Source organism: Trypanosoma melophagium (genome assembly GCF_022059095.1).
Source record: "Trypanosoma melophagium isolate St. Kilda chromosome Unknown ctg2segment0, whole genome shotgun sequence".
Taxonomy (NCBI): domain Eukaryota; phylum Euglenozoa; class Kinetoplastea; order Trypanosomatida; family Trypanosomatidae; genus Trypanosoma; species Trypanosoma melophagium.
Genome location: NW_027125149.1, coordinates 973,708 through 986,860, shown reverse-complemented (window position 1 = coordinate 986,860; position 13,153 = coordinate 973,708). Strand labels below are relative to the sequence as shown.

General features: G+C 41.1%; 5 protein-coding genes across 5 annotated transcripts; all 5 read left to right on the top strand.

Moving 5' to 3' along the window:
• Window positions 1–1,243: 1,243 nt before the first annotated feature.
• Window positions 1,244–2,725, top strand: LSM04_007880 (DnaJ domain; the record flags this gene model as incomplete). Its single annotated transcript, XM_067336445.1, has 1 exon — window positions 1,244–2,725. The coding sequence occupies one exon, from the start codon at window positions 1,244–1,246 to the stop codon at window positions 2,723–2,725; it is 1,482 nt and encodes a 493-aa protein (XP_067192713.1).
• A 544-nt stretch (window positions 2,726–3,269) lies between these two features.
• Window positions 3,270–6,191, top strand: LSM04_003995 (uncharacterized protein; the record flags this gene model as incomplete). Its single annotated transcript, XM_067336444.1, has 1 exon — window positions 3,270–6,191. The coding sequence occupies one exon, from the start codon at window positions 3,270–3,272 to the stop codon at window positions 6,189–6,191; it is 2,922 nt and encodes a 973-aa protein (XP_067192503.1).
• A 557-nt stretch (window positions 6,192–6,748) lies between these two features.
• On the top strand, window positions 6,749–8,389 carry LSM04_000489 (Aminotransferase; the record flags this gene model as incomplete). Its single annotated transcript, XM_067336443.1, has 1 exon — window positions 6,749–8,389. The coding sequence occupies one exon, from the start codon at window positions 6,749–6,751 to the stop codon at window positions 8,387–8,389; it is 1,641 nt and encodes a 546-aa protein (XP_067192303.1).
• A 337-nt stretch (window positions 8,390–8,726) lies between these two features.
• Window positions 8,727–9,617, top strand: LSM04_001091 (DDRGK domain containing protein; the record flags this gene model as incomplete). The annotated part of the gene is made up of 1 exon (XM_067336442.1): window positions 8,727–9,617. The coding sequence occupies one exon, from the start codon at window positions 8,727–8,729 to the stop codon at window positions 9,615–9,617; it is 891 nt and encodes a 296-aa protein (XP_067192342.1).
• A 426-nt stretch (window positions 9,618–10,043) lies between these two features.
• On the top strand, window positions 10,044–13,031 carry LSM04_001512 (Protein kinase domain; the record flags this gene model as incomplete). Its single annotated transcript, XM_067336441.1, has 1 exon — window positions 10,044–13,031. One exon carries the CDS (start codon window positions 10,044–10,046, stop codon window positions 13,029–13,031), a length of 2,988 nt encoding a protein of 995 aa, XP_067192370.1.
• Between the last annotated feature and the right edge of the window lie 122 nt (window positions 13,032–13,153).

Genomic DNA, 13,153 nt, shown 5'->3' with positions numbered 1-13,153 from the left:
AGGAAAGGGATGTGGGATTGTGAAGGCTTAGTTCTAGCCTTCAATGCATAGGAATAAAAGTGAATTTCCCTTTTTTTTTTTTTTACTCTCTTCATCACCAATTATTACTTTTTGTTTAGTTTCACAGTCTCCAATACTATAATTTTGATGGTTTCTGTGTTAACGCTATTTGCTATGAGTTTTTATTTCAAATTATTATGTTTTCTTTTGTCCTACTTTTATCCGTTGTTTGGTTTCGTTATTACTGCCGTTACTCACTCTCTTTCTATCTACTTATCTTCTTGGTCTTTCTGATTGCTATATCTCTTCTTTCTTTTCTTACATAAGAATGAGATAGTCAACTATTATACCTTTGTTTTCATTTTCATTTTTTTATGGCGTTCTTTTTTTTTTTATTGTGGCTTTTGTCGTTTTTTCGTCTAAATTATAACAAAGGAGGCTCTCAGAAATTAATGTTTATTTATCTATAGAATTCTTTTAAATATATTTGCTTTGAAAGAGGTATTTCAACACTCATTACCTTTCTTCTTAGTTATTGCGAGAACCTTTGTTATTTATCCTTCCTTGTTTTTTTTTCCTGATCTCTCTTATTTAATTGTTTATACATGAGCACAATGAAGGGTTAATACTATCCTTGATTGATAGTGGTGATATTGTTTTCTTGTCTTTTCTTTTCTTTGAAGGGATTCCTCTGAAACTCTAATGATAAGGTGAAGATTTTATGGGCGTAAAGGTGAAAAGACACAAAAAACGTTAAAATTACTGAAAGCGGTATGAGTAAAGGGAAAATTAATAACAACAATAATAATAATAATAATAATAATAATAATAATAATAATAATAATAATAATAATAATACATATTCAGAAAAATAACGATCAGGAAGAAATATATTATTATTATTATTATTATTATTATTATTATTATTAATGTATACCACGGTGTTTTCCAGAAATAGACAAAAAAAATCAAAAGAAAAAACAATACTTTGTTTTTATTCCGTTTTCTTACTCTGTTACTATTGTTAAAACTCTTTCTTTCATGTTATTCCTTCCTCTTTATATATATATATATATATATATATATATATATATATATATATATATATATAATTAATGACCTTTGTTTTTTCTTTTTTTTTTCTTTTTTGTGGGGATACCCCTCAATGCAGTGAAAGGGTATATAACAGAGTATCCAGAATACCATCCACCAGGTAGAAAACTATATATCACTAATAATAATAATGGATTATTACGCTGTTCTTGAGGTTCCTCGTGATGCCACACAGGAACAGATACGCAGCAGTTATCATCGTCTTGCTTTGCGGTATCATCCTGACAAGGCAGGTCCAGAAGGAGCGGAACGATTTAAACAAATAAATGAAGCATATGAAGTACTGTCATCACCTGAGAAGAGAAAGATGTATGATATGTACGGTAATGTGGCTGGTGATGAGTTATCATGGATGTTTGGAAGTCGTAGTCCTTTTCTGGGTTTGCTTGTATTATTGGTATTTTTTCTCTTGATTGTAATATTATGCATCATATTCACTGCTTTTCTCGCGGCGTATGTGGATGGTCGTCTAAGATCCCGAGATGTTAATACCGTTGATGATCATAGTCGAACGTACTGGAACTATGTAAAAGTGTTTTCACCATTGTTTGTAGTAGACGTAATTTTAGGTATTCCTGCATTATGTCTATTCTTCTTTTCAATATGTGTCTGTTCAGGAGTAATGTTTTTGAATACTGCTATAACGCTTGCTTGCATTGTTTTATCTATTATTATTCCTGTGGTAAAGGATGCAAATGATATGAAAAAATTACGTGGTGAAACTGATTTCCGTTTATGGCATGTTTGGCTTGTACCATTGTATGTGGCAATGATTCTATTTCTTATAAGATGCATTATTTCATTTCCGAGTAAAAAAGTGTATGATCGTCTTGTTTCACGAGAGATGGAGTGGCTTTGGAAATGTTTAAAAGTAGAATATCTCTTCTCTATTCTACGTTGTTTGCCTATGATGGTTTTCTGCGCCCTTATCGCATGCCGCGCTGATGATGTGATTACGACTAATTACTTTGTAGTAGTTGGTATGCCCTTTTTTGTATGGACTTTTCTTTTTGTTGTTGATGCCACCATATGCAAGATACTTATTTACAAACGGAAGGAAGTCGTTTCGTCTATAACTTTCGGTGTTTCGATAATTTTCCTCTTTCTTCTTATTAGTGTTGGACTGGTGTCAAAACGGCTGAACGACGTTAGTCGTGTTAATAATGGTGGTGGTGGTGGAAGTATTCTTCCACTGGCTCGTGCCCTTATTCCAGTGTACATACTTATTGGTTTATTGTTCTTGGGAGTTCTCTTTGTTTTGCTTCATTTAATAACCCTTTTCTTACTATATATGTCTGGTTCGGTAGATGTTGCCTGCGGTGGTGCAGAAGAATACGAGAACGCAGGTACGAATATTGATACAAGCCAAGATGGTGAAGGGACTAGAGATGAGGTTAACAATGTATCTCATAATAATAATAATAATTATTATTATAATGAGGCTTCACATGAGCCTAATGAAAATGATGCAGTGCTTTCAACTGTGGGTGATAATAATATGGCTAATAGTAACTCTGTTGGTGAAAAGGCAGCAGAGAGGAATGTGCGTCGCCCAAATGAAGAAGATGCACGTCCTGCAACCGCTCAAAGTAGACTCTCCGATATTGACTAACATAATGAAAAGGAGTAAATAGGCAGTGATAGAAATGAAAAGAAGGGCTTTTTTTTAGTTTCTTTATTTCTCTTTTTTTTTTCTTTATTGTATTAAATAACTGAGTTTAAGATCATTGGGATGCAAAACGACTTGGCTAATTGGTAGTTTGAGTTCCGCTCTCACCACATGATCTTCTCACTCTCTGCGTTCATGTCTATGTTTCTTGGTTATTTGTTGTGTTCGTACTTATTTTTTTTTTGCTTTTTTTTTGTTTTCGATTTCTCCTTTCTTTATTGCAATCCTGAATAAATCTTGTGGGTGCCTTTTCTTTTTTTTTTTGTGTGTATGTGTATTTAACCTTAAGTGTCCTGCGCAGAAGAAGGGTATCAAAGTGTTACAGAAGGGCAGAAGAAAGAACGCTGCACGTATCTTCATATTCATAGGGCTAAGAAAAAGAAAAAAAAAGAAAAAGTAGATCAAGGAGTAAACAAGTAAAATAAAAGAGGCCGTATAGGTACAGTACACAAAACGAACCCCAATAAAAGAATATACACTTTAACCTATGCAGCAAGGAGAAAAACAGGAGGGAGACGGTGCTATTGCGTCACCTGAAACTATTCCGCTTAGTGTAGTGGCACTCGACAGCATTGAACACCATTATGTGGCAGTGTTGAAGGAACTCGCGATGGAGCCGCATCTAGAGCCATTCAAAGAAGAATATGAAAAGATTCATCGTCTCCTACGCAAAAGCAATGATGGAGAGAAACGACTACTGCAAAAGATCAAAGAACTACAGCACGATTTAACAAGCCATAGTGCCAAGGTGGAAGCTGCACTAAAGCTTTCACATGAGGATGAAGAAGTTATAGCTGCACTACGTAAAGAAATTGAGAAGGCATGGGCTTTGGCTGATAGTGCCCATGCGCATGAGAAGGAAAGCCGTGAGCACATTCAGGTACTTCGCAAGCAAGTCTCTGCGTTGGATGCTCTAGTAGACAAGAGCCTACACAATACGGTGGGACAGGAGGCGTTCCTTCGTGATTTGATTATATCCAAAAAAGAGCTCGAGAATGAGCATGTGGTGGCGCAGGGAAAAGTGGCCCGCTTACTAGACGAGCGTGATGCGACTCGAACTAGCTTTGAAAGAACGCAGAAGGAGAACGAGTCGACGCGGCGGCAGCTGGAGGAGGGTCTTCTGCAGTACCAAAAACTCCTGCGGGATCTGGCCGGGATGCAGCAGGAGCGGGAGAGTCTCGAGCAGCAGGTGCGGGAGTGCCGGGCGACGAGCGACCAGCACATTGCCGCGATGGAGGCGCGGAAGGCCACGACGGAGCAACTCGCCGCGGAGGAGGGGCGCCTCAAGTCCATTGCGCTGGAGGAGCGGGACGCCGTGGGACGGCTGGCGAAGCAGCTGGAGGAGCAGCAGCGGCGGTTCAAGACGGAGGCCGACCGGCTCGCCACGATTGAGGCGCAGAACGCGGAGGTGAAGGTGGAGATTCCAAAGCTGAAGGCAACACTGAAGGAGCGGATGACGGAGGTGTCTCGGCTGGCGGCGGGAATGCGAAAGGTACGTAAAAGTGCAGAACATCAGCAGGCAGAAATGAAAAAGCAACTTCAAATACGGGATAAACTGGTAAAAGAGTCAGAAGAGTTGCATGATCAAATTGAAGAACGGTTGCGTGTATTGGGTGCAGAGGAGAAGGAATTACATGCAGAGGAATTACGTCTCAAGCAGGCTATTCCAGAAAAGACACAGTTGCTTACAGATAACTCCCGTACAGAGAATGAGCGAATGACATTGGAAGGACATCGTGTAGCGGAAGAAGGTAAACGACATAATCTAGTACAACAATTAGACCAACTTTTACGTGACAATGAACAATTGCGCAAAAATATTTTTCTACTAGAGCAAGGTCAAACTAAAGTACTTGATCATGGACAGCATGTAGCACTTCAATATCACCAAACACTTGAACAGACCCGAAAACAGCGAGAGCGAGCACAAGTATTGCAGCAACAACTCACTGAAAATGAGAAACGTCTTAAAGCACAACAAGATCTACTAGATCGTGTTTGTACAGATCGTAGTCGTACACAAAAACAATTAAAAGAAAGTGAACTTGAATGGACTGGACTAAAACAACGGTATCAATCTAATGAAGAAGATATCCAATTGCTAAAAATGCAACTTGTTTCAAAAGAAGGAGCACTTTGCCGTATGCATATGGTACGCAGACAACTACAACGTGATATTAGTAATGCGGAACAACGGGCTGGTCATTTAAAGGATGATGGAGCAAATGCTACCTCCCGAAAAGAAGCGCTGGAAGCTGAAGCGCAACAACTCAATCATCTTATTGCGGAATGTGATGCAGAAAAAAGTAAATATCAATCTAAATTTACAGCACTCGTTAATGAACGTAATGTACTCGCAACACAGTTAATACGCCGTAACGAAGAGCTTAGACTACTATATAGTAAGATTCGTTTACAAGAATGTAGCCTTGATAAAGGGGCTATTGATTATGATAAACGTGTACGAACCGTAATGGCTACGCAACAGGCAGTTGCGGAACTACGGTTGCGTTGTCGTCTGGCCCTTGTACGTCTTCGTTATGCGGCAAAATTGCAACGACGGAAACAAAATGTGGAACGTGATCTCTTTATTGAACGACAACGTTCCCGTGCGCTGGCGGATGAGTTGCAGCGTCCCGTGCATGTGCACCGCTGGCGCCGCATGGAGGGCAATGCGCCGGAAGTTTTGGATGGAATCTACAAAGTACAAACGCTTGAGCGGCAGATCATCGCGAAACACGACGCACTCGCTGAAAAGAAACGATTGCTGGCTATTCGTACAGCTGAGTATGAGGCGATTCGGCGTAAATTGGCGGCCTTGCCCGGTCCAGAAGTGGCAGAGGAGTTGAGTCTCTACAATGAGAACCTCGAGCGCCGACGTGCGCAGATTAGTGGCATGGAGAGTGAGTTGCGTGAGGTGGAACAGCATGCTGATGTGATTGCGGATGAGGTAAAACAACTTTCGCTTGAACTCGGAGATGTTAAACGACGTTATTTTGATGCAAAACACAAGAATGACTTGCTGCGACGTGAACAGGCGGCGTTTCGTGCGACTTGGGGTGGTTCATCCGCTGTTGCGGGTATGGCTCTTGCTGCGGCCTCTGCACATCGACAACAAAATCAACAAGTGGAACAACAACAACAGCCACAACAACTACATCCACAAAGTAGTGGTGGTGTAAGTAACAGTACTAGAAATAATCAACCAGCTGCTTGGACGCAGAACCGTATCGGTGCACCGCGAACGTGTTTGTGGCATACACGAGCACAGCAGCGCCGTGAGCAAATTCGACAGGAGGCTCAATTGGTACAGGCCCTTTCTACTGGTGCACCTGCGCCGAACTATTCACTGCAGTTCAACCCGCGTCAGCGGCAGTTTGTGGGTGGCGGTTTCGCTCTCACACGCTAATGCTGAAAAAGTTGTATGGTAAAACTGCTTCACATGTACAGAAATGTGTAAAAACTTGAAACATGTAACAACACACAAAGAGACAGAAGAAAGCGAAAAAACAAACAAGCAAGAAAATGCAAAGAATGGAAAGAGCAAAAGAGTGACCCTGATATTGAGAGTAAAAGAGAGAAGAAAAAAAAAGAGTATTTCCTCCTCATTTTCTGATGGTCATTCTTGTGCGAGGTACGGATGTGTTTTTTTTTTTTTTGTTTGCCCCTTTTCCCACCATTTTTTTGTTTTTTTTATTTATTTTGCTTCTGTATTCCATTGGGATTATGTGGCGATTAGAGACATTTTCTCTGATGGCGGTGACTCTTCCGAGTGATTATGTTTTTTTTTTTGTTCTTGTGTATTGTTGCTCTACCAGAGATGTTCTCATTTATTGTATTCTTTTTTTTTTGAATTTATCTTGCCTTCAGATTGTTTCTGGAATCGTGTTTTTGCTCAAAATGTATATATGTATATATATTGATTTGATTTTCTTCTCTCTTTTGTAATGATTAAGGCAGACGAGAATGCACAAGACACTAGGAAATATTGGAAAAAATGTAGCTGCAACAGCTGCTGGTACTTTCAACAATATTGGAAATGTTAATGGTAGTGATGCTACCTCCTCCTTGGGTGTTTTTCAGAATGTGCATATCAAACCCTTCCCTGTCCGTGCCGCAATTGACATTGGAACCGGTGGAATGGCATCACTGACAGTTGGACGTGTGGATGCAGCACAAAATGCTGTACGTGATTTTATGTACCAGACTCAGGTACCACTGTACCTTCAATCTGCTACTTCTACTACAGCATCTAACTCTTCTTCTTCTTCTTCTTTTGTAATGAGTGAGGAGACACGAGTCGATATTCGAAATAAGATGCGTCTTTTACATGGTGCGTTGCGCCGTGATAACTATGATGGTCTTAGTGAGCGAGCGGCAGTCATTTCATGGCCACTGTGTGAAGCGGCTGATGCAGTATCTCTAGCAGAGGAACTAGCACGCGAATTTAAAATAGATGTACGTGTACTTGGAAAAACGTTTAACATGAAAATGCCGTTTTTGGATTCTGCTGAAACCTCAAATAGTATGCATGCTGTGAATCCTAGTCGCGAAGAAAAATCTCTTCACTCTGTGAGATATAATAGGGAAACCTCTGGTGATGATAGTTTGCAACTACTTATACAACGTGTTGCACGTAGACGAGATCGCCGACGTCATAGTAGTCAGGCTGTGGACACAGAGGATGAAATAAGTTGTGTGGTTTCACCCAAACAGCAGTTAGAACAACTTGCTTTTCTAGCACATGCTGCTGTTAGCAAGTGTATAGCTCCTCAACGCATGCTTGTCCTTGTGGAAGACTCCCATAGAGGTCTCTGTATACTTGGAACTGATACTACAGAAGTGAAAGAGTGTACTGAGTTTAACGAAATCAATAGTAAAGGAGATATCGTTGTTTCATCTGAAGTGAAGAACTCAAGTAGTGTGTTATTACATATGTTACCTGTGGATACCGAGGTAGCCCATCGTCTGTTACTTACGGTAGTACAACGTCGTGATGGTGCGTGTGGGGATAGTGGTGGACGGCGTAGCCCTAATCCTGTTCTTCGCGAAGAATTTCAGCAACTTCGGCATCTCTTAGAAGAAATGGTATGCCCAACTTTACCCGAGTGGGTGCTACAGAAGTCTCGTACTGGTGGTGTTATCTGTGGTTCTAGTTTCAACGGTGGTGTACTTAACATTGCCGCACGGGTGTCACAACGTACAAGCGTGTCTCTGGATCATCTTGAAACAAATGCGTTGATGCATTACTGTGGTCTTACAGATGTATTACTGGCTGAAAACTACGCTGACCCAACCATTGTACTTCCAAATGCTGCCGTCGCCAGTGCCTTAATGCGTGCGCTTGAGACACGACGCTTTGAGTATCTTCCAGAGGTAAACGTTGCCGCCGCTCTTCTTATTCAGCCTTCTCTATGGACATACGGACGACGGGAACGGATACGAGAGTCACTAGAGACAAATTCTTTTTATAGCGGTGGTAGTGGACGTCGCACGTTTCGTCGACCACATTCACGTGTGAATCCTACCAGTTCCCCAGAGGCAGCATGGCAGCGTAACCAATCATGGAATCCACTATCTTATGAGAATAGTACAAAGGGAACTTGATGGGTCAGTGAAGGAAGAGACCCGAGAAAAATGGGATGTAGTAATATAAATGTTGTACTAGTTTGAATTTATCTCACTTTTTGTACAATATTTGTTCCCCCCCCAAAAAAAAAAGGGAACAACAAAAAACAATAAGTATTACTTTTATTTTATTCTTTGTTCTTTGATACGTGTTTTTTTTCTCTTATTTTTTCTCTCATTCTCTTCTGTGTCTTATTCCTTGAAATCTTTTTTTTTTCGATGTTGCTTGGTGTTAACTCATTGAGGTTTCTATACATATATATATATATATATATATATATATATATATATATATATATGTGTTTAAAGAGACATCATGTTGAGTATTATTCTAGGGACCCTACTACTTTTTTTCCTACTTTTCTTCGGCGCTGTGTATCTCCGTCGCAAGCCGGCGGCGGTGTCCATTCCCACTGCTGCGGCTGCCAGGGCAGTATGTCACTCCGGGGCTCGTGAGAGTGACGGGGACACCGAAGAGGACAGGGAGAGGGAAAGGGAGGAGGAGGAAGGGGAGGAGCGAGAGGGGCGGGGGGTGAGGCCCTCGCGGCTGCTGCGGCGGCGGAAGGAGCGAGAACGGGAGCGGGAGGAGCGGCGGCGGGCGGTGGAGGCGCAGCAGGAGGCACAGCGGCAGCGGCAGCAGACGCAGCGGGAGCGGGAGGAGGAGCGGGAGCGGGAGGCGGGCGAGCGGCGGGAGGCGGAGAAGAAGGCACTGGAGGAACTCCGCGAGGAGCGGCGGCGGCGCGAGGACGAGGAGTTCGCCAAGTGGGCGGGCGCCATCGGCGTGGAGGAGCGCGGCGAGTTGGGCGACGAGGAGCGTACACGGCGGGAAGCATTAGTGGCGTTTCTGACAGCCCGCGGGAGAGAACTGGAGGAGCGGCAACAAGAACAACAAGGGAGCGGAAAACATGTAGTGGCTGCTGCTGCTTTTACTTCTGCTATAGCTCAATCAGAGGATGATAAGGGGGCGCGGAATATATTGGTGCTGGGTGATGTGGCTCGCGAGCATGGTGTCACTGTTGATGTTGTTGTGCAACTGATTGAGAAGTTGCTAGAAGATGGAGTAATTAGTGGTGTCTTTGACGACAGAGGAAAGTTTGTGATAGTAACTGAAGCGCATTTTGTAAAAATTGCAGAGTTTATTCAGCAGCGGGGACGTGTTTCAGTAAGGGAACTCGTGAGGGAATGCAACAAGGTGATTTTATCATGATGCGTTTCATTTTTCACTTTTTTCCCCCTTTGCAGACTTATACGCTCTCTCTTTCTATTTTTTTCTCTCTCTCTCTCAATCTTCACCTCAGTTCGCTTTACTTATAGTGATTCCAAATGAAGTTCTCAGATGCGAATAACGTTGGTTATACATGACGTTTTTTTTTTTGTTGTTCTTGGGTTTTTTTTCTTTATTATTCGTACTGTTTTTTTTTTTGTTTTCTTTTGGCATTGGTCTCTGTAAAATAAAGAAAGGAAAATAAAAACAAAAAAGGGGAACTAATAAGGAAAAAAAAAAAACGGTTTAACAACATAATTTGATTCTGGTTTCTTTGCTACCGGTGTGCGGCGAAACCGCTACAGAGAAGTACCTTGGAATATTGTTTTCTACCACTTTTGTTTTTCTTCTGCTTCACTTTCATTTCATATGCATTCGGAACACTCGTCGGACCTTGATTTTTTCGATATCTGCACAGAAACACCCCTTTCCAGTTGGCTGTCACCTACCCATAGACATAAAGATTCCACCGATGCCTCTGATATAAAACAAAAGATGAAAAGAATAATTATACCACGACCTGGAGAAAAAAATGTACCTAACGCTGAGAAAAATGCATTTGATGAAGAACCATCAGCAGGGGAACCTGTGAAGAAGGAAGAGGAGAAGGGGAGACGACCGATCATTTTAAAAAGGCGTCTGGTATTCCCTCATGTTGTAGATGTCCCTGATGGGAGTATCTCTGCTTTATTAAGTGATAAGGAGAGGAATTCCTCTACTATGGTCTCACGTTCAGTTCAAGGGAACGAAAAAGGGACAGTATTAGGATCATCAGCTGAATATAAAGATCGAAAAGAATTTAAAGATGATCAAAATAATGTTTTCCTATTAGTCAACCAAGAGCATTCTGATTCTGAGAAATCTGATGGGTTTTCAGGGCAATCTTCTGGGAGAAAAAAAGAAAACTCTATTGATACTTCGTGTACGACGACTTCTATTTCTGAGGAAATAAGCAACATAGTAGCAGAAGCTTATAATGGTCAATTGCGTCAAAATAGTATTCCAGGATCTCCAATCAAACACCGTAGGGTTCGTGAGCCGCAAACGCAGCTTGATGTAGAAAATTTGGAGGAAAGTGGGACAAAAGCTCGTTTATTGATCCATTCTACAAAGGACCATATCTTTCAAGGAAGTATAAACGTCAATACATCTCCAATATCAGGCAGTCACGCTGGGAAGGATCTCTGTTGTACATCGTCTTTTAACGGAAGCAACTCCAAGATGAAGAGTGAAAAAAATGGTTGTATTTGTGATGTTTATACTGCAGAACGTCGTGAGCCAGCATCGAAAAATGACATGCCACTTTCTCTTGTATCCCCTTTACATCAACTGAAAGTAACAACACCCACACGTGGGGTTTCTGAATCAGTTGATACGGCTGATACTCCAAGTCCTTTACCAGTTACGTTAATTTATGCAGGACATATTCAGAGAAAAAAACATTTAAAGCGAGTTAGTTACTATATTCTCGGACCATTACTTGGTGAAGGTGTTTTTGGTGTCGTACGTGATGCAATTGATACCTCAGCTAATCATATGATTCCCCCACAATTTCAACGTGTTGCAATTAAGAGTTTTAAATATCGTAGAGAGACTGCCACTGAAGAAGGTGTAGTATCAGTGGAAGGGGAAAAAATGCCTAAAAAAGTGAATTCAGAGTCTAATTTAAAGAATAACTTACAATCACTTTCGAAAGCTCCTATTCAAAGTTCTAGGCAGCGTTATGATGAAAAGGTACGACGAATGCATGATAATGAAGTTGCAAACTTACAGAGGTTTCATTGTCCTAATATTATTCGAGGTATTGATATATTTACTCGTTATGGGAAGGATTATGTTGTTCTCCCCATTGCTATTTGTAATTTGGAACAACTAGTATTGGAAAATCTTTGTCATGAAGCATTCCAGCAACATTTTAATAATAAAGGTGTACCTATTTCCTCTGAATTAACAATTGATATTTTGAGTCCTAGTTATTTAACTGTCGGAGATAGCTTCAGCAATATGCTTCGATCACAAGGTATTGATGATCCTCTTGGTACTACTTTTTCCGCATCTTTAGTTAAAGGAATAATGTATCAACTTCTTTATGGAATTCTTTACTTACATCGTCAAGGATTAGCACATAACGATTTGAAACCACAAAATATTCTTCTTTACGCAGATGGGGTAATTAAACTTACAGATCTTGGAAGTGTCGCAGCTGAGTATAATGATCAAGGTACCCCAATGTTTCTTTCCCCAGAAGTTTGTAGGTATTTTTACGGTGCTTGTGATGCAGAAGATATGGAGAAGGATGAAACCAAGGTAAAAGTAAGTGCATTAAAGAACGATATGTGGAGCTGTGGTGTGATTCTCTATTATCTTCTTGTAGGACGTACTCTATGGGGTGGAAAGGCAGATGGACGCAGTAAGTATCAATTATACCGAAGAATTGCGGCACAGTCTACAGCCATGGATCTTAGTGACGTTCCAGAGCCACGCGAGAGTGAAAAATGCGAGGAAGATGAGGGTAGGAATGAGACTAATAATGGGATATCAACAGGAAAAAAAACATTATCAACTCCATTTTCCACCTCTAGCATCCGACATTTATTGAGTCGACTTCTTGATGTCAATCCAAATACACGAATATCGGCGGAGGAAGCTATTCAGCACCCATCTTTACAGTTACTTCACAAAATGCGTGATAAAGGTACTGGAATGATTGAGGCAGCACAAAAAGGTGTAGCTCAACAGGTATTATTATCACCGCATGTAAGGCGACTTATTAAGCGTGATCAAGAACAACATTTACAATTTGTAGCGGAATGTTGCTCTATGTTGGATATACCGCTACCACAAGAAATATTCCTACCAGAGCAGGGATCTGCTGTGGTAAGTGGAAATGAACCATTTCTTGGTGTTAGTCCATCACAAAAGCGAAATTCAGTTGGGGAGCAGAGAGGAACCGTTGACCGTCGTCTCTTTCCTACTGAAGATGAGTATAATTATTATGAGAAAAAATTAGGCAATTCCGAATATGACGTACGTTCTATGTTGAAAAATACAGGAAAAGTAAAGATGATGTATGACTATCTCTATCTTACGGTGTTAGTACAATGCGGGTATCGTAACGCTGAAGAAGCAGAGAAGGAACGGGAGGAGGCTCTGCAAAGAATGCAGAAAAGAAATGAACTTGCAGAAGCTAATATCGCGCGACTCTCAGTTCTATTGTCTCCTCCTACATCTACTACTGCTACTGCTTCTCCTGTTACCCCCCCTCGTGTTTCAAAGCCCAATGCGTCGAAACAGCCTTTAAAAGAGGCTGAAGTGAAAAGAGGTATATGTTCAGATTGTTTGTGTGGTCTCATGTAGGTTGAAGTGTGAGAACGAGTGCTTGATATGTTTTTTTTTTTCCTTTCTCTCTAGAGGATCATTACAAAAGAAGTACCTGAATACCCCATTCGTATACTTTTACTTAGTATGGTAAAAATGCG